Here is a 20819-nt window from a genome sequence, read left to right as displayed (position 1 = left end):
TTTTATGAAGTTAGAAACGGGGAGGCAGTCAGACAGACTCCTGCATGTGCCTGACCGGGATGCACCTGGCACGCCCACCAGGGGGCAATGCTCTGCCCATCTGGGGCATTGCTCTGTTGCAACCAGAGCCATTCTAGCGCCTGAGGTAGAGGCCATAGAGCCATCCTCAGCGCCCAGGCCAACTTTGCTCCAATGGAGCCTTGGCTGTGGGAAGGGAAGAGAGAGACAGAGAGGAAGGAGGGGGGAGGGGTGGAGAAGCAGATGGGCGCTTTTCCTGTGTGCCCTGGCCGGGAATCGAAACCGGGACTCCCACACGCCAGACCGACGCTCTACCACTGAGCCAACCGGCCAGGGCTTTGTTTTCATATTTGATACAGCATATCTTAGCATATATTTCTTTGAGTTTATACTTATGGATTCGCTCAGTATCTTGAAACTTTTGCCAAATTTGGGGAGTATTCAGCCATTAATTATTTAATTTTTAAAAATTTATTGATTTTAGCCTGACCAGGTGGTGGCGCAGTGGATAGAGCATGGGACTGGGATGCGGAAGGACCCAGGTTCGAGACCCCGAGGTCGCCAGCTTGAGCGCGGGCTCATCTGGCTTGAGCAAAGAGCTCACCAGCTTGGACCCAAGGTCGCTGGCTCCTGCAAGGGGTTACTCGGTCTGCTGAAGGCCCACGGTCAAGGCACATGTGAGAAAGCAATCAATGAAAACAACTAAGAAGTCGCAACGCGCAACAAGAAACTGATGATTGATGCTTCTCATCTCTCTCCGTTCCTGTCTGTCTGTCCCTGTCTATCTCTACCTCTGTAAAAAAAAAAAAAAAAAAAAAAAAAATTTATTGATTTTAGAGAGATAGGAAGGAAGAGAGAGAGAAACATCAATCCATTGCTCCACTCATTTATGCACTCACCAGTCAACTCTTGTATGTGCCCTGACTGGGGATCAAACCTGCAACCCTGGCATATCAGGGCAATGCTCTAATTAACTGAGGTACCTGGCCAGGGCCACCATTAATTATTTTAATACTTTTTCAGCCCCACCTTTGTCTTATTCAGGACTGTGATAACATTGATATTAGATTTTTTGTTGTTGTAGTCCTCCAGTTCCCTGAGGCTCTATTACTTTTTTTCAGTCTGTTTTCATTTTCTTATTAAGACTAAATAACTTATATTAGTGTTTCACTTTCTTGTATCATCTTCATTCTGCTGTGAAGCTTCTCCATTGAGTTTTCTTTTATTTCAGTTAATGTATTTTGTTAGTTCAAAAACTTCCATTTGATCTCCCTTTATATCTTCTGTTTTCTAAGACTTTCTAATTTTTCAGTTATTTTCAGCATGTTCATAGGTACTTATGGAAGCATTTTTATGATGACTGCTTTCAATTCCGTTTAAGGCCATCTTGTTATTGGCATTGTTATTGTTTTTTTTGTTCAAGTTGATATTTTCCTGGTTTGGGTATGATATCCTGGTTGACAAATGATTTTTTATTAAAACCTGGGTATTTTTAGTAGTATGTAATGAAACTATGGGTCTTATTTATAATTTTCTGTTTTTGGAGGCCTCCTCTGACAGCATGCCGGTAGGTGAAAGGGTGAACTACCTAATTACTAAGTCAAGGTAGAAGTCCAGGTTTCCTACTGGGCCTCCTCTGACACCCAGGAAGATAGGGGCTCCTCGTTACTGCTTTGTGGGGGTAGAAGTTAGTTAAGGCACACAACTAGGTTTTCTCTAATACCTCCAGGACTACAAGGCACAGGGATGCCTTATTACTGTTCTCCATATGTTTCTGCCTGGTTGGGATAAAAGTCTGGGTGCCATACTTGGCCTTCTATGACACCACAATGGTGATGGAGGGAAGAAGTGCATGATGAAGGTGGACATCTAGGCTCTTCACTTGTCTTTTGCTGGGCTGGGTGGGGAATGAGGCCATAGTTTTTCAAATGGTGTTTGACTGAAGTAGGATAGTTATTATGTGAAAGTTTTCACCTTTCTAGGCTGTCCCTTTCCTAATTTCTTTCCTTAGAGAAAGATTTTCTTGGAATTGTAATTCAATTTCCATTGGCATTTCAAGGTTTCTGGCTTCTCCAACACCAAATATGGGATGTATAAGGTAAAAAGGAAACCTAGAGAACTCATCTCAAGTGAGTCACTCCTCAGGTTCTGAGGCCCCTCGCTGGTCTGCCTTCCTTTTTTAAAGATTTTATTGACTTTAGGGGTGAGGGTAGAGGTGTGGGAAGCATCAACTCACAGAACTTGCTTCTGTATGTGCCTTGATCAGGCAAGCCCTGGGATTTGAACCTACAACCTCAGCATTCCAGGTCAAGGCTTTATCCACTGCACCACCACAGGTCAGGCTGGCCTGCCTTCTTATCTCAACCTTTCAAAGTCTTCTTAGGTTTATTTTATTTAGCATTTTTTTAAGCTATTCTTCATGAGAGGAATAGGGAAAATCTGTCCCAGGAATTTTAGTGGACTTTGAGGTGCCTCTGTGAAAACTCAGAAATGAGCTATTCTGTGCCTTGCTCCCTCAGTCTTTGTTATTCAATAACATTATCATCAGTAAGGGTAATTTCCAGGGCCTTGCTTAATACCCAGAGGCCCTCAAAGAGTCCTTTGTCTGGGTTGGTTATTGGGAGGGGGTGCAAGGAACAATTCTTGGGAGGCTGTGCTTTTCATGGGAAAAAATTCGTGTATCTAACTGGTCAAAACAAGTAGCTCAGAGGCTCCCTCTGTTCTAGGTTTCCAGTGCTTTGCCAAGCTACAGAGTGGGGATGGAGAAGAGTAGCAAATACATACAATTAAGTGTAGGGGAATTCCCAAGGCAGCACTTAGAGAAAGAAAAAGCGGAGAACATGCCTAAACCACTGCTGACATACCTCAGGGCAACCAGAGGGAAATGGCTTTTGCAAGGCTTTTAAGGCATAAGGATCTGCAAAAGTGGGTCCCCCTAGAAGACTTCACCTTGGGGGAGGGAAGATGTCAGTGAGTATATGTGGGAAGTGAGTGGAGATGGTTACCCTGGACCTCTCCTTCACCTCATTTAGGCCAGGGGCAGGCAGAAGAATGCAGGTTGGTGTACAGTAGAAGAGTGTTGGGTGGAGAACAAGTTGAGGTGGGCCGGTCTTAGAGTCAATGTGGTCCTTCCTGCCATTCCTGGTAGAGAGTGCAAGTAGTTCACCTGTGTGAAAGGCAGGACAGCTCGTGAGGGCTGACCTTCTCTTGCTGGGTGGGATGCAAGAACTGCACGGTGAGGTAGCAGCCCGAGAGCAGGGAGCTACCACCAGTGTGGTTGACCCCTGAGTTCTGGGACAGCTTTTATGGGGAGTGAGGTGGGGGTGGGGTGATGGGTGGGCCAGTGCTTGGGTAAAAATAGTTCAGCTGTGCTGAGCTGCGTGGAGGAGGCAACTCCACACACCTGAGCTGAAGGTCGGAGGTTGGAGATTAGGGTAGAAGATGATGGCTGCTCTGACGGGAGCGTTTCCTGGAGGCGGTTCCTGCCCCCAGCTCCTTCCTCACCGCTGGCCTGCCTATAGTCACCTTGGACCTCCACTTGCCGCTGCCCAACACTGCCCTCCGGGTTTTGGGGCCAAGTCTGGTAGGGGCTGCAGGTTTCCCACTGGCCCAACCCAGATCCCCTTGAGGGCTCTGGACCGAGGGCTCAATGGGGGTGGCGACGCTGCAGCCGCTGGTAACAGTGTGACAGCGGAATCGAGGAGCATCTGAGCCCAGGACACAGGGCAAGTGCTGTCTGTCCAGCTAGCTTTGCGGACAGTTGGGTGAACCTGAGGCTAGGCCCTCCCACCTTCCTTCCCAGCCCCTTCTCCTGGGCAGAAAAAGTGGTTGTTCTGGGTGGGCCTGATCTGCTGAGTAGCAGGGGCAGATGCATGGCTCTGGTTCTTGGGTTCTTACCTTTGCCAGACAAGGAAATGGATGGAGTACCACGGAGGGGCCAGAACCGACGTCCTCCCCACCCAGGGTGACCTGACCCAGCGGCAGGACCGGGATCAGCCATTCCGCCCCTCTCCCAGTCCTATCTCCATCCCCAGGCATTTCCCGAATGGGGGATGGGGGCGTGAAGACCTGGTGGAAAATGGTACCCATTAGCACCCCCACCCCTAGGGCCCAGTAGTTGGGAGGGCAGTGTAAGGTAGGTAGCTGTGCGGTGGAAAGAAGAGTTACAGTTGCCCTCGCATCTCCAGCCCCCATCCGTGGGGCGGGGCCACAGTCTAAAGCAGGAGCCGGGGAAAGTGGAAGCTGACAGTCAACATCTTGGCCTGGCCAGGGCGGGAGCGCAGTCGGGCTCAGCTCTAACCTTTCCTCCCCAGCGGGCCACTGGCTGGACACTTGTTAGATGTGAGCAACGGGCCAATTTTATCCGGCTCCGGCTCAGCAAGAAACCAAAGTTGAGGAGCCCTTAGTTCTTCCGGCGGTCTCTGGTCTTGTCGAGACCAGTCACAGGACCAGTTGGGAGGCGCTCGGGAGAGGAAGTGCTGTGGCCTCGGTCCCGGAAGGGGCGCAGTGGCCCCTTCGTGCTTCAAAGGCGCTGAAGTCCGTCTGCTCAGGATCTTTCAGGTCCAGAGGAAAAAGTGTCTTGGTAAGAAGATAATACAAATTCCTCCTTGTGTTTGTTCTTTATTTTCTCAATCTCTGTTCCTATTATTCCTGAAATTCATGGGTTCTAGCTGAGAGACTGACAAAAAGCAGGTCCCTAGAAAATGTTGCTGAAATGACTTTAAGAGGAGGCATGAAACTGCCCTGGTTACCACTAGAGAGAGCTGAAAGGCAGGAATTGAAAAACCTAAAGCAAAGCCTCCTCGAACCCTGCAGTAGTTGGATATGAAATTTCTTTCCTTGTGCCTCTGAAGTCGTCTCTACATTTCAGCTTATTAGAATTTCAGAACTTGCTTCTGGCCCTTGTTCAAACCAGCACCCACCCTATCTAGTTACTAGCTGTCAGACACCAGGGATTTGTTGGCGGCATCTGAAACCCGTCTCAGCTGGCCTGCTCTACTTCTGTGAAGTGGCAGGGCACTGCTTCACACATGAAAAGGCCCCAGAGGAAAGCATATGCTCATAAAAACTATGGGATTCCACAGCTTTAAAATCTAATAATCCTGAGTGATCAAACACAGGCTGGGGCCCTAAGGCTAGTAGGGGAGGGACTGAGGGACAGGAGACCATGGGGGAAAGAGCCTGGGGCCAGGCAGCAGGACAGAGTAATTTATCTCAGTGAGAGGAGATAAGAGGCTGGCATCTTGGTGATGTCTGCACTGAGTCAGGTAATAGCCAACAGCTGGGTGGTAAACCAGCCTCTCTCAAAGGAAACTAGTCCCTTCTCTTTGCCTTCCCCTGCCCAGTATTTAGTCATAGGGAGGTGGACTTTATTTATGCCTCTTGGGTGCCTGGAGGTGAAAGGGTAGTAAATGGGACTAGTTCTCCAAGGTAAAGGCTGCGGGAAGGTCTGGAGTGCTTGGGAAGACAGAATGCCTAAAGTATGTGTCAGTTGGGAATGAGAGTAATGAAAAGTTGGGATATACTAAAAGTCAAACTTGGCTCAGATTTTATTTTTGCTCAGAGCTATTCCTGCTGACACTGTTATGGAAATAGTCTCACTACATAGTTGTTGAATGAAGCGGGCAACTCAGTTTCCCCTGCTTGGATAAGTTTTCCTCATCTGTAAAACAAGGGGTTAGGTCCAGACTGGAAGCCAATTACCTTAGTTTAAGTCTCAACCTGCTCTGTCACTGATGAACTGTGTGAACCTGCTGTACTCCTTTCCTATCTCTGGGCCTCAGTTTTTCCACTTCAGTTTAATGCAGACTATAGACCTGAGAGTCTTCAACATTACTCCCAGCTTTGTCATGGTTATAGGTCTCTTCTGCATCACTGTGAATGTCTCTGTTGCTGCTGCCTGTATAAGCCAGGTATACATTCCCTTCAGGTTCACCCATCAATAACAAGGGAGAAGAAAGGGGGATTGAATCGAATTCTTGCTAGGTGTTTGCTAATTTTCAACCTGGCATATTTGCAATCATGTGGTGGCATTGGCAGGGCCTCCACTTCAACTTAGCCACTAATCACATTCTCATTTTGTGAAGTAACCACTTTTTTACTTTAGAGCAGTGGTCCCCAACCTTTTTTGGGCCACGGAGCGGTTTAATGTCAGAAAATATTTTCACGGACCGGCCTTTAGGATGGGATGGATAAATGTATCACGTGACCAAGATAAGCATCAAGAGTCTTAGATGGATGTAATAGAAGGAATCTAGTCATTTTAAAAAAATAAAATATCGTTCAGACTTAAATATAAATAAAGCGGAAATAATGTAAGTTATTTATTCTTTCTCTGCGGACCGGTACCAAATGGCCCATGGACCAGTACCAGTCCGCGGCCCGGGGGTTGGGGACCAATGCTTTAGAGCACTCTTAAATATCCAGTTCTGAACAGTTCACCCAACTTCAAACCCCTATATAGCTCGTTTTCAAATTTCTGCTGTCACAGAGCATATAGACCTTGGCCAAGAAATTTTATTTGAAATGAGATTTCAGTATTGAAACCAAACTTCCTGCTGTTAACCAAGTTAAATTATTTCACCCTTGTAGGCAACTTACATACCAAAGATAGATTTTTAGATGTTTATTTTGTTCCAAACCTTTTTGAGGATTTAATGTACCAGGTATGAAGCTCCCAGATTTTGTTCATTCTCCTAGATTTGACTATAGATTCATGAGGCTGAATCCTACCCCCAACGTTAATACTGTGCTGCTTTCACCAACCAACATTCTCTCCAAAAGTACATAAGCCCACACATGCATATGTGTGGAAGAAGTAAATTGACACCCTACTGTATTATGTGACACCTTATAGGGCAGATTTGGAACCTGTGAATGACTTTTCCTTCATCTGGAGAGAAGTGAGTGCCTAATTATTAAGAGCTATTGACAAAGGAGGCCCTATAGAACTGCCCTCGGGCAGATAGGAATGGAAGCAGAGGCTTTGTTGCTTCACTATTTTGAATGGTCTCTTCTGGGAATTACAAGACTCCTGGGGCCCAGCTTCTGTTCCACTGCTGTTTGAGTTGATAGGATAATAATTAGGCCCCTTCCTACCCACAGAACTAAGAACCAGTGTGTTTTCTTTTTTGAGGAGTTGGTAAGAGCTGAACTGGGATCAGTGGTGACGGATCAGGACTTTGGCCTTGAATGATGCCATCAGAGATCAACAGTGCCCCAGCTGCCAATTTGTAATGGGAAAACTGATGGTTAGGGACCACTGTCTTCTTTGGAGCCCCTAAGGGGTAACCTCATCCTCCTGGCCTTGGGATGGCCCTGACTTGGGATGGCAATTTACTGTTAGTTCCAAGTGACAGCCAAGGATACCTGGCATGAAGATGAGTAAAAGTTTGGGTAATAGGAAAACAACAGACCAAGGCCCAGAATAGGGATGAAGAGACACAAAAAGACTAAGTGAGGAGTGAGGTTGAGGAGAGTTGTGCTAGTTGGACACAGCCTACCTGGGAAAGCTCTTCAGCAAAATTGTTGCCCAGAGTCTATGGAATAGGGAATCATCTGACACCTATTTTAGAGGTGTGAAGGTGGTTCAGAGTCTACCTTTCCTGGCATTTTTAATACCCACTAATGAGAGTGGCCTAGGATGCATAGTATGGGGGACACATTGGTTGGTAAAGGCTAGCAAGGTTTCACCTTCTTAAAAGAAAGTGTCCAACCCCTTGTGTATCTGCTGCCTCTGCCTTTTGGGAATCCAAGTTGGGAAAGGGTTTCTCCCTAAAACAGTCCCTTTCCTGGCCTAGCCCAGGTAGATAATATTGACCTATCATGAGAAATAAGAGATGGAGGAGTTGGTACTTCACTACATCAATGACTGTTACCCCTCCCCATACCATTCCATCTGTTATCATCCTTCTCTGCCTGCTGAGATGAAAGGTATTTCTTCACATTTGACGGACAGAAGAATGGGGAGCTGGGAGTAAGGTTAATGCCTGGGAAATACGTAAAAATCAGCGAGTGCTGTTTAAGACCCCTTCCTATGTGATATTCTACTCTTCCAGTCTATGATTATAGCAGCATGGGCCAAAAGGTGAGCTGTGGCTCAGCCTGAGATGAGTGGAACTGATGCTACTATTAGGGGTGGGCTGAGCCAAGATAAGGCTAATTGGTCCAAGCTCTGGGTCCCCTTTTTCTTTAAGCACCCATGTGTCTACGACAGTCATAAAAATAAATAGAGTGGAAAGAAATGAAGAGGAAGTAGAGGATAAAAGGGAGGAAGAGGAGAAGGAAGCAGACTGTTAACCAACTGGCTGATGGGGAGACTATCTGTACACTTGAAAAACTAACAGCACCCACAATTCCTGGGAAACCACAGTCCTCAGAAGCTCTGAGGCAAAACAAGGTTCCTTGTCTCATTTACCTCTCTGCCCTTCCCCATATCCCCTCCATCAGCAACTCCTAAGGTCAGTTGACAAGGAGCTTCTCAGCACACAGTATTGGATTTTCCCACCAAGCTCCTGGGGACACAGTAGCACCTTTGACAGTTGCTTCTAGTGGGTGACTAACAAGCCGGGGTCAAGAGGTCCCACGTCCCTCTTCCCCCAGGGGTTAGAAAAAATAGGGAGAGATTCCAAAGGCCAGGGGGTGACCCCAAGCTTCCCTAGCTAGATCCTGGGAGGAGAAGGACCCTGGCAAGTTTAAAGGCATTCACAAAGAGAATTTGGCTAATGAGTTTGGAACACCTGGAGCTTTGGCTCCAAAGGATGGACAGGTGGCTGAAATGCTGTGTGCACAGGTTTGGGAATAAGTGAGCTGGTGGCAAAAATGTAAATGCTGAGCAAGGTGGGTTTAAGGGAAGGGGTTGGAAAGGAGCATACAATGACAAGGAAGAGACATTAGATTGGTTCCTCAGGAGTGGGGGAACCTGGAAGCAGCTCCCCCCTGGGGTCTGGGTCAGGGGCCAACATCTTGTCCTTGCTGGAATCCCTTTGCTCTTTCTTGAACATCCTTTGATGCATCAGAGGGACAAAGAAGAGGATTACAGCTCCAATTATTGGGGGCACACCAGCAAAGTAGAAGGCCACATGGTAGTCTCCAAAGCAGTTGCGGAGCAGGCCTGAAACAGTTAAGAGAGAAAAGTCAAACTCCGCTTTCCCTACTGTCCAAAGGTGCTGTCTGCTTCTTCTAGGGATTATAATACCTATCCAGAGAATTTTGACCCAATGAGCCCCCTCAATTGAAATTCTTCTAGCTGCAAAAAATGAAACCTCTATTACAGCGGTAGGTGATTCTTCCAAGGGCTGCAGACCTTTGAGGCTAAAGCTCATTATGATAGACTCTAATGAAACTTCTCTTTAAGTTCTCCATTTGTGACTTTCATGAAGCTACGCCTAACTTTTAGTCATTACTAGGTATGGGAGTTAATTTAAAAGAGGGAAGCTAATTTAAAAGAACACAGAAGATGGCCAAGCCTTGTCTTGGTTCACAGTGATATACCTTCCCACCCCCAACTTGGGCTTGAGTGTTGTTGTGGAACAATTCAGCTGGGTTCCTATTTATCCTTTCTCTTAAGTTCCCATTTGCCTTAGGAGTAGGCTGTATGTGTATCCTACCTTCCAGTTACAGATACGATTGGTCCCTCTACATACCTGTCAGTTGCGAATACCATGCATGTATTTGGCATGGGATGCTGGGTCTCCTCTGCTCACTTTCAGATGCTAATGTGAGCCACCTCATAGGAGGAATGAACCCAGAAACACTACTGAGGAAAGGCAAGTAGGCTCTTGGGCTTCTTAAAAGGTAAGCAAACTGGAAAGTTATTCCTTCCCTGGTGGGCAGTGTGACTGTGGCACAAGGGCCTGTTTGGAAGCTTTTGACACTGTCACACAGCATAATCAGGGACCTTACAACATCTTGCACAGAATTTGTGTTCAAGGAGTATTTGTTGAGTTAGCCCAGTTGGCCAGCTTAGGAAAAGTAATGTCATAAATTAATATTTGAATAAATCCTAAAAAAGGAAATAAAATAGTCTTTCCATTGATTTTTCTTGTTTCCTGTATTTCCTAGGGTACCAATAATGCCTTTCTTGGAGAGTGGAGAGAGAAACTGCAAGTGCTGAAAGATAGCAATCCAATATTTTGCCTACTGCCTGCTAGGAGTGAGTCTCACTAGCCCAGTCCTGGGATGAAGCCTTAATCAAATCTCTTTTACAGGCTCAGTTCCGAAGCCAGTAGAGGAGGAGGGGGGTCTTGATAGAACCACAGCCCACTTTATCTTCTCTTCTTGTCCAGCTACCTTGCAAATAATTACTTGCTTATGAAGAGAAAGGGAATACTAGATTAATAGAATGGTCAAGGAGGTCAAACCCATTTCTCTCTCTACACTCTTGGAATCATCCATGCTATCTACAAATAAAACTCAACTGAAACAAATATACATCCATGAAAAGCCTATTTCTCAAAATGAATCCATGCACATATACTGTGCTTAGTCTCTTTCACCAGCAATGGTAAGGGGTTTCATGAACTCTGACAAGGCTGCTTAAATAGATAATAGTGGGAAAGGGAACTTTAAGTAGAGGTACTCAGGAAAGCTAGGACCTAGGAAAGACAGGACTCCCCACTCATACCCTCCCTGTAATATCAGCCTCACCTGCAATGGGGGGGCCAGCAATCATTGGCAGAGCCATCATGCCCAGGAGGTAGCCAATGGCCTGCGAGGCCTGCATTGGGCCTACCAGTTCAAATGCGATGGGGGCCATGATGGTGATAAAGAAGCCATCACACAAGCCCAGGAAGAGGCAGACAACAATGAGGCCCCCGAAGCCCCGGCACAGGGGAATCATCATGGACATCAGGCCCAAGAGCAGGAAGGAGATGACCTAGAAGAACAATGGCCTGAGGTCGGTCATGTTATGCTTGGCAGTCAAGATCACAGCAAATCATACCTCCTTTCTCAGGGCCTTATTCCTACCACTTATACAAGGGGCCACAGGGTATCAACAGAAAGCAGTTGGACTGAATAGTTACTTAGGTCCCTTCTAAGCCCTACATTAAAGTAATCAAAGTTTTTAAGAGAGCTCCTATTTCACTGGGAGTCTGTTATTGCTGTCAATGTGTTTGTTAGATTCATCAGTTGGTTTTTAGAGATGGTAAGAAATGTCCTGGCCATGCCATCTGAGGAAATCTCTTTAGTGGGGGACTTTTTAACTTTGCCTAAGGTGTTTTGGGTTGTTCAGGCAGAATCTAGGGATAAAAACCCTGATACCTCAGCTTGTTTTCTAGGAGATTCATGCACAGCTGTAAGATAAAACCAGACCTACCTATCAACAACCAAGCCAAAATGGTATGGCAATTAAGAGTTAATACCATTATATAACACAAAGGACCCAATTAGTTGATTTCAAACAGCTTTAATTACTACCTATTCTATCTAGCTGCTTCTTAACATCCTCTATGAGGCCTTGTCAAGGTTTGGAAATTAAAAATCCCTCCTGGAACTGAGAACTGGCCCTAAGTGAGGTTTCCCTGTAGGTTGTCACAATTTCCAACAGACTGTCCAAGGACTTGACACCAGACACATTTGTCTGTTATCTCCAACAATAAGAACCACAGGGTCTGGATGGCTCCTCAGAACACCTGAAGCTATGTATACACTCTTTTTCTCTCCCAGTTCTGTACCCAGGGAGGAGGGGGGAGGATTCCTGTGATGGAGTATCTTGAGTAGCTCGAGAGAAAGAAGTTCATCCATTGTCTTATACTCTCAGCCTAAGACACCAGAAGGATGAGTTGGGACAAGTTACTTTCCCTCTCTGGGCCTCAGTTCCTCATTTTTGAAAAGTTGGACTCAAAAAAGTTGATTGTTTCAGCTACAATGTTCTAAGATTGTTTTATAGTGTCCTGGCCAGATAGCTTGGTTGGTTGGAACATTGTCTAAAAGTGCAGAGGTTACCAGTTCAATCCCTGGTCAGGGTACATACAAAAATGGATCGATGTTCCTGTCGCTCTTCTCTCACTAAAATAAGTAAATAAAAACTTTTTTAAAAGATTGCTTCATATTCTAGGTGGTAAAACTGAGTCAAGTAAGAGTGGAAAGGGGGCTAGAGTGGTGGGTGGGTAGGAGAAGTGCTCAGCAGAAGCACTGTGCCCTAAACTTAGTTCTGCTTGTGAATAGCTAATGCCTTTGCCTCCATTGGAACTCCTTCTGCACAACAGAAAGCAAAAGCTGCTCAGGCTCTACCTCTCTCCTAGGGACTGTAGTGAGAAGTGAACTAGGTGACTAGGCAGGGGTACTGCCTTGTCTCCAGAGAAAGCCCTGGCCCAGGGCTAGCTTACCCTAGTTTTCAATGCCCTTTGGCATCTTGGATCTTCTGAAACTGACAGGAAAGACACACAGGGATGGCATATGGAAAAGGCGGGGAAAGCCAGACATATTCCCATGTAAAAATCCATCCAAATTAAGCTTTTGCTGATATTTGTATAGGAATTCAAAATTTCATAATTGGTTTATCTTGATTATAGGCTTTTGGTTTGACCTTGGTCAAGTCACTGATCATCTCTGGGACTTGGCTATGCCTTCCATCACTTAAGGTAAAGTGGAATATGAGAAGAGCTTTACAGAGGAGTTCAGCTCTGCCACTACTGTCTATATATGTCTTTCCCTCAGTTTCTTCATCAAGTATAATAAGACATTGGATTGGGTGAATCATAAGGATACACCCAACTCTGACAAAGAAAATTCAGCAGTTCTTGCAAACGTAACACAGAGGTAAATGTAAATACTCGAGGAAACCTTGTCCAAGATACTGAAGGTATTCAGGAAAAAAAACTTGGGGCTTTCAGAAAACAGAGAAATCCCTGATGTGAGTGTAGTTAGAGGCCCTTGTAAGTGATTTTAGAGCTTCCTCAGGAGATTCCAAACTCAACAACTTCCTGATGAATTATTTGTGATAACATGTTTTCTGAGACTGCCATCACCCCTCTGCAGGATTTCACACTTGGGCATCCTCTAGTAAACTTCAGCTGCAAGAGCAAAGAGCATGGGCCATGTCAGAAAGGCAATACTCCTGTCAGGTAGACAAATATAGACGGCTTAAGGATTAGTTTGTATTCAAGCCAGACCAGAGCCCAGTTCACACAGAAAGTGGCCTTGTGAGCATCCATGTAGCTACTGCCCACAATATGAGGCTTCTTGTGTCATTTGTCAGATGGACTAAAACCTTGCATGGCTATAACATTTTTTTTGACTTCCCGAAACCTGGTCACACCTGTATTTCTTCTAATCTTCACCTGTGAGGTGACATAGGAAAGCCAAGAATTATTCTCGTATAAATGAGGAAAGTGAGGCCTAGAGAAAGTGAGTGGTCTGGACTTTTATGGTACTTTTTTTGTGTCAATCAAGAGGATGGCATTTAACAGCCAATGCTTGGTGCCAAGAAGCTCTGGAAGCATAAGTGGTGATGGACCTGGGCCTGGGCCTAGAAGAAAGAGACATTGGGTTGTAGATGCTCAAGGCCCTCCAAGAGAATGTAGCGTAGCCATGAGATCACTCCTCACTGGAGGCAGCATCTAACTCCTGGCCTTACTTTCCCTCTTTCACATGGGAGAGCCATTATTAATAAAAAAAAATCTTTGAATGTATTATTGGTTCCATTTATAATGCTCTCAGTGGATCCTAACTCCATCTTGATGAAAGAGGTAGAACAAGGATGATTGTATTTATGTGAAAACAAGGGAAACAGAGGATCAGAGAATTTTATTGACTCCTGTGTTATACAACAAGCTGGTATCAGGGTTGAGGCCCAGGGCACAGCAATGACACAATCTACTATTCTATCCTAAAAAGTGAGGATAATCTAACATCTATGGCAGTGTTCCTCCTTATAGTGGACAGAGTGGCCACACTCACCTGCAAGTAGATCTTCTTAAGTCCAGGAATGGAGTCACTGACACGGCCTGACACAAGGCGCCCGAGACCTGAGGTTGCCCCAATGCACACCAAGAGCACCCAGGTCTGCTTGATTTCCAAGAACTCCTCTTCCACATACTTCATCTGAAAAGCATAGCATCAGACCCCCAGGACAGGAGAAAGAAGAAGAGCTTACTTGTCTGGACCATGGAAATAACTTCCTCCCTTGTAGTCCTAGCTCTGGGACAAACTCTCTGACTGCTTCTAAGAGCTTAAAATGCTGGACCTGGCCAGATAGCTCAGTTGGTTAAAGCATTGTCTGAATATGTAGAGGTTGTGGTTTGATCCCCGGTCAGGGCACCTACAGAAACAGATTGTTTCTGTCTGTCTGTTTCTTCTTTCTCCTTTCTTCTCCCTCTAAAATCAATAAATAAATTTACCAAATAAGAGCTTAAAAAGCTGTATGTCCCTTGGCTTTCTAGATTCTTGGCTTTTGAACAACAGCTGAGGAAACTGGGTATCTCTAAGAACACAGCCTTAGCAACCAAGAAAATCCAGTGGGTCTCCCACAATCTCCCCATTCCCTGACCCAGAACTGACAGACTGGGGAAACAGCAGGTTACCAGGGGAGAAGGATCCACCAACTTTCAGGTAACAGTTCTAAAAGCATGTTTTAAGAAACACAAGGTCTACTGAAGATAACTGAACTATTACAACTGACAGTTCTTTGGTTGTACAAATTGGTTGGATGCTAGTTAAACAAAGCTGAAAGATTTGTTTACTGCAGGATTTTTTGGTACCTTTAAAAGATTGCTACAGAGTATGACGCTAAGGACGTCTAATATATGTTATTTTGTAAACAAAATCACTTGACTACAAAGATCACCATCCATAGAACACACTTTTAGAAATCCCTATCTTTAGGTCATCTGGGCCAGTCTCCTGCATCCCAATGATACTTATCTTCTGAAAATCTATCTAAACTTAGCAGTAGGAGAAACCACAGGCATGGGGCTTCCCCTAAGGAACTCCCCCTGTTTCCCACTGAGGTCTTCCCTCAACCTGTGCTCTTCCCCACTTTGAGTCTCTCCAGCTACAGTGTGTCCATAAAGTTATGGTGCACTTTTGACCGGTCACAGGAAAGCAACAAAAGACAATAGAAATGTGAAATCTGCACTAAATAAAAGGAAAACCCAGTTTCTGTAGGATGATGTGGCAGCATGTGCGCATGCGCAGATGATGACGTAACACCGTGTATACAGCAGAGCAGCCCATGGCCATGCCAGTCGAGATGTGGACAGTACAGAGGAAAGTTCAGTGTGTTCTGTGGCTCGCTAAATTCGAATCCGTGACCAAAGTGCAATGTGAATATCGGTGCGTTTATAACGAAGCTCCACCATATAGGAATAACATTACTTGGTGGGATAAGCAGTTGAAGGAAACAGGCAGTTTGGTGGAGAAACCCTATTCTGGTAGGCCATCTGTCAGTGATTAGTCTGTAGAGGCTATACGGGATAGCTACCTAAGGAGCCCTAAAAAATCTGTGCGTGAGCCCACATCGAACTGCACTAAATAGGTATGAAACTGGGAGGGTTTTCCTTTTATTTGGTGCAGATTTCACATTTCTATCATCTTTTGTTGCTTTCTTGTGACTGGTCCAAAGTGCACCATGACGTTACGGACACACTGTACTGTTTGTCTCTTTTTCCCAAGGTCCCAGTTCTACCCTTTCAGTGTCCTCCACCCCTACCCTCTGACTTCAGGCAGGTTACTTGGGGCAGGTAGGGTGGGTATTCCTCACCAGGTGTACATAGGGAACGAAGTAGCCAAGGGCAGCAGCAGCAATCCCAAAGGCCCAGATGCGGTAGGTACGTTGGCGGAACACACGCATGTTGAAGTATTTCCTGAGTTGAGCCAGAAAGCGTTGGCACGGGGTGCTGACACCTCTCTTGCTAGGGGTGTCCTGGGAGCTGGGCAGGAGGGGCCGGTAGGTGAGTGAGAGCAGTGTAAGAATGAACATGAAGGTACTCAGCACCTGGAAGGTTTGGGCGAGCTTTATCTTAGCCCCCAGCATTTTGATGAGAAGGGGGAAGGATATGGAGAAGATGCTACTCCCAGCAGACACTACACCATTGGCCAGACCCAGGCGGCGTTGAAAGTAGTGGCCCAGGATGACGAGAGATGGCTGAAAGGCGAAGGAACAGCCACAACCAAAGAGAATCCCATAGGTGAAGTAACGCAGGCTTAGTGAGCTGTGGGAGAGACACCAAGAACTATCCTCAGCAGCCTGACCAGCAAATCCACCTGCCCTTTTCCTTTCACCCTCATGAGACCTGTATTCCCCCACCACTCACCCACAGCCCCACATACCACTGACCCTCAGAGTAGAGAAGGAACAGGACCTTCTGATCTCCATTTTGTAGACGGAAAGAAAGAAGCTCAGAGAAGTAATTCACCCAAGGTAGCATAACTGGAGATCAGCAAAGCTTGGACTTGACTCCAGGTCTGTGTGAGTCTATTTTGAGTCATAGCACCAAATCAGAGATTATTGTTCAAAACAAAGTCAGAACCAGCCTTTGCAAAGGCTAGATAAGGGGCTACAAGGAATGAATTAGTACCTTAGAGAAAACAGTTTCACCCACTGCTCACCTAGACAGCATGGGTAAGCTGGTAGCCAAAGCTTTATGCCAAGTAACAACAAAGGTGGGCAAGAAGCAAAGATTCTGGAAAGTTGAGACCCTCCATAGTACTCTTTAGTATTTTCTCCATGCTCAGAGCCCTTAATATTTCAGAGCATGGCTGGTGACCTCCTGAGAAACAGCTCATTCCCAATTCTGCCCAATGTCTGAATATCCCAAGAAACTCTAGGCCCTAAGTGATCTCCATGAGGATCTTGAGGTTAAAAGTCTGTTTACTTTTCAGAGCCTGGCTCTTGTTGCTAGACATGGTATGGATTATCTTCCCAGCATAACCTGATTGCTTGATGAGAAATGGAGGATCAAAAAGTTAGACAGGTTCTGGCTTAAAATCTGGCTTAGGCCCTGTGCTAGCCATAAGCCTCTGTAACAGAAGACAAAGTAGTCAGCAGGGAAAAGGCCATGGGAAGGTTAGCCTGGCCAGCCATCTTCCGCCTTCAAAAATATTAGCACAGCCTGGTGAAGAATTTGGTTTCTTTCTGAAGCCTCCACATATTTTGCAATAGTTTTCATCTAACCACTTAATTATCTAATATTCTCCATGGTCAGGCAGTTCTTTCCCACACATAGAGCCTATCCTCATACTAAGGGACTGAACCCTATGCTGCAGAGTTGATGATGTATTAGCACACATGATTCCAATCACAGCTATCATTACCATTGATTTACATCTTCTTGTATTCACTGGATATAAGCAAGGGCTTTGGTTTCAAAAGGGTTGCCTCCCCTTGGAACGCATAGCTAAGCACGCTGCTTCTCTTCTGTCAGATTCCTTGGGGTCTGCTCCCATGAGATTCATTGGGATGGCCTGGACCATGGACCTTGTCTATGAGACAGGAGTGAGACCTTCAGAGTGAGGGCCAGTGGGGAAAAAGCATGAGGTTCAGTCCAGGGTGCAATGTAGTAGATCTATTTCTAGCTGTGCCCCAAGGCAGGAGGCCCCTACATAAGTTCTCCAAGTCCTTTCCAGCTCTGCCTGCATTCTACCTCACCTCACATCATCCTAAGGAACTCATAGCCCTGATTCAGACAACAGGAAGGATCACTTGGAGCCCTAGCCACAAGCAGAACCATTTTTTTTCCACTGGATATGAAGCCATCCAGAAAATTTCTTGGCTCTGAAGATGTTCTTACAAAAAAGGCAAAGAGTTTGGGGAGGGACTTAGGGGCTGGAGAACAGAATGCCTCCTCCAATTTGCCTAAAGAAGAGTGCCAGAAGAAAACACATCTGAGCTCCTTCCCCTCCTGTAAGAGCTTATGTGGATTGGAAGGGAAACGGGATCCGTATGTTGCTAATTTGTTTACACTTTGCTCTGCTTAGACTTAAAAATCAGGCCTCTGCTGTGTTAGTGCTTACACTAGAGCAGCTTCTGATGCCTAGCTCCTTCTCACAAGGAGCCAGATACCAGCTTAGGGAGGGCAAATAAGACCAATCAATAGAGGGTTCTAAAAGGGTTTGGGGCTGTTTCCCTGGGAGGGCTGAGCAGGTTCCAGGTAGGACATGGTTTTCCCCTCCTCTTTTTTAATTATGTGGGACCAAGCCAAGGAACTATTGCAGGACAGATCCAAACTCTGCAGGAAAGTAAGCTGGGCAGCCAGACATGCTCAAATCATAAAGAAAGCTGTCTGTGGCAGAACACCTTTATCATTCTCTGATGTGAGTGAAAACTTAGGCCTAGAGAACATAATCATGGTCCTACTCTGGGGAGCTAAGCTCAGAAAGCAAATTTCTGACAAGTTAATTGCATCTCTAGGCCAGTATTTTCCTATATCGGCCCAGGAAGATTTGGAAGTAGGAGGTACCATAACTTCCAAAGTGTCTTTGGCAGAAAGTTGATGGAGTTCTTTAGGAATCCCATTTCTCAATCTGTGGTGGAGAGTTTTCACTTCTCCCCTCAACTGCAGACATGCATCTGTAGAGCTGGCAGGCAGAAAATAAGAAATGAACCTGTACCTTCTTGCCTGACACTACTGAGTTCTGCCAGTAGAACCAACAGGACCAGAGTTTGACTTTAGTTTAGGCCTGGCTGCGGAGTTGAGTGCCAGTTTTGTACCTCAGAGTGGGATGCTACTAAACATCCCTTCTCATGTCCAAGACATGAATCTTTATCTACCACAAACTGTCCATGCATTGGTAGCCAGAAATATCTTGAAAGGCATCATAAATGCTAAATAGCCTTTGGCTCAGCTGACCTCTTTTTCAGCATAAGATTCCTTCAGGAATCCTGTAACGGTAGGTGTCCACATGAGCTTGCTCTAAAAGCTTATTCTTGAGAAGGCAGATGAGGTCATGAGATATGTGGTACATTGAAGGGGCATAAAATAGAGCTGGAAAAGACTTGAAAAGATCATCTGGTCTAATCTCCTCATGTTACAGATCCATAAATTGAAGCCCAGAGAGGGGATGGTACTCATCAATTGTTCCGTAGCCATTCAGTGCCCAAAACTGGATATGGGCCCAGCTGTGTGAACTCCCAAACTTAGACTTCTCCCAACACTTTGGAACTCTTGGGTCCTCTTTGGGGATATTCCTTTTCAATGAGCACTGGGGCCCTACTTAGATGAGTCCCATTGGACAATGAGGATCCTACATTTAAAAGGTCACAGGGAATTCTGTAATGAGAAGAGTATCCCTAGTTGAAGTCCTGAAAGAAGCCAACCCTTAGGCTTGGGCAAATGTCCACCAACTCTTGGCCTTACCTGGTGAAAGAGCTGGTATGGAGGCCGATGAAAGCGACAGCAGCCCCTGCAGTTGCTGTGATTCGGCAGCCCAAACGATCAGTAAATATACTCACAATGGGAGAACAGAAGAAGATCATGCCCATTGAGAGGGCTCCTACCCATGCTGCAGAGAAAACAAGCACAAAGATATCTTAGCTTAATGTGGTATCTGGTGGTATGACTGGTATCTCAATTCTTCTTCTCTTGCCTTTCACAGGGCGCATTGAATCTGCCTGCACTGCCAGCCAGCTACCCCCTAGTACCTGTGGCAGGGCAATGTGAGAACTAAGAGTCTAGTTTATAAATACCCAGAACTTCAGAGCTGGAGCAGGAGGCCTTTAAAGATCAAATCTATGATGAATCCTAACTAGCCACCACACTCCTGTACATTTCTCAGCCAATTTGTCTGTTTAGTATAACCGTGTGACTGAATGCAGATCAATAGACTGGGTGTAAAAGTGATACATACCACTTCTAGGCCTGGACCATAAAAAAGTCCTATCAGGTTTCTACTTTCCAGTGGTCTACAACTACAGAGTGACTTTGGGAACCATGTATTAAGACTGCCAGAACTGTCATCACTTCTATCTGGGTCCCTGAATAACTAACTATTTGGAGCAAAATTCCCCCCCTCTCCAATATGGAATACATGCCCTGAGTGTTACATAAGAAATAGAGACATTTCTTGTCCTTTAAGCCACTGATTATTGTTATATTCACTTACTAAAAAAATTTAATTGAATTTATTGGGATGACATAGGTTAATAAAATTATATAGATTTCGGCCCTGGCCAGTTGGCTCAGCGATAGAGTGTCGGCCTGGCGTGAGGGAGACCCGGGTTTGATTCCTGGCCAGGGCACATGGGAGAGGCGCCCATTTGCTTCTCCACCCCCACCCCCTCCTTCCTCTCTGTCTCTCTCTTCCCCTCCTGCAGCCAGGGCTCCATTGGAGCAGGGATGGCCCGGGCGCTGGGGATGGCTCCTTGACCTCTGCCCCGGGCACTGGAGTGGCTCTGGTCACGGCGGAGCGATGCCCCCTGGTGGGCAGAGCCTCGCCCCTGGTGGGCATGCCGGGTGGATCCCGGTCGGGTGCTTGCGGGAGTCTGTCTGACTGTCTCTCCCCGTTTCCAGCTTCAGAAAGATACAAAAAAAGAAAAAAAAAATTTATATAGATTTCAGGTGTACAATTCTATAATACAGCATCTATATATTGTATCGTGTGTTCATCACACAAAGGCAAGTGTCTTTTCATCACCATTTATCCCCCCTTTACCCTTTTCTACATCCCCCACTTCCATTTCCCTCTGGTAATTACCATACTGTTGTCAGTATCTATGAAATTTTCTTTCTTTGCTTAATCCCTTCACCTTTTTCACCTGTCCCCCCAACTTCCTCCCTTCTGCAGCTGTCAGTCTGTTCTCTGTATCTATGAGTCTGGTTCTATTCTGTTTGTTAGTTCATTTTGATCATTAGAGTCCATAA

At 45.8% G+C, this 20819-nt stretch overlaps 1 protein-coding gene across 2 annotated transcripts in view; it reads right to left on the bottom strand.

The window, feature by feature from the left end:
- Window positions 1-6628: 6628 nt before the first annotated feature.
- Window positions 6629-20819, bottom strand: part of SLC16A2 (solute carrier family 16 member 2) — a 185041-nt gene continuing 170850 nt past the window's right edge. Inside the window, exons 2-6 of one of the 2 annotated variants that reach the window (XM_066250045.1) lie at window positions 19317-19461; window positions 15722-16172; window positions 13921-14064; window positions 10666-10894; window positions 6629-9130 (exon numbers count right to left, since the gene is read on the bottom strand). In XM_066250045.1, coding sequence (XP_066106142.1) covers window positions 8910-9130; window positions 10666-10894; window positions 13921-14064; window positions 15722-16172; window positions 19317-19461 — 1190 coding nt within the window. In that variant the 3' untranslated portion in view covers window positions 6629-8909. The remainder of the gene's footprint in view (window positions 9131-10665; window positions 10895-13920; window positions 14065-15721; window positions 16173-19316; window positions 19462-20819) is intronic. The other variant, XM_066250044.1, reaches the window with a different exon arrangement.

Source organism: Saccopteryx bilineata, chromosome X (assembly GCF_036850765.1).
Source record: "Saccopteryx bilineata isolate mSacBil1 chromosome X, mSacBil1_pri_phased_curated, whole genome shotgun sequence".
NCBI classification, from domain to species: domain Eukaryota; kingdom Metazoa; phylum Chordata; class Mammalia; order Chiroptera; family Emballonuridae; genus Saccopteryx; species Saccopteryx bilineata.
This window is presented reverse-complemented; position numbering and strand designations above follow the sequence as displayed.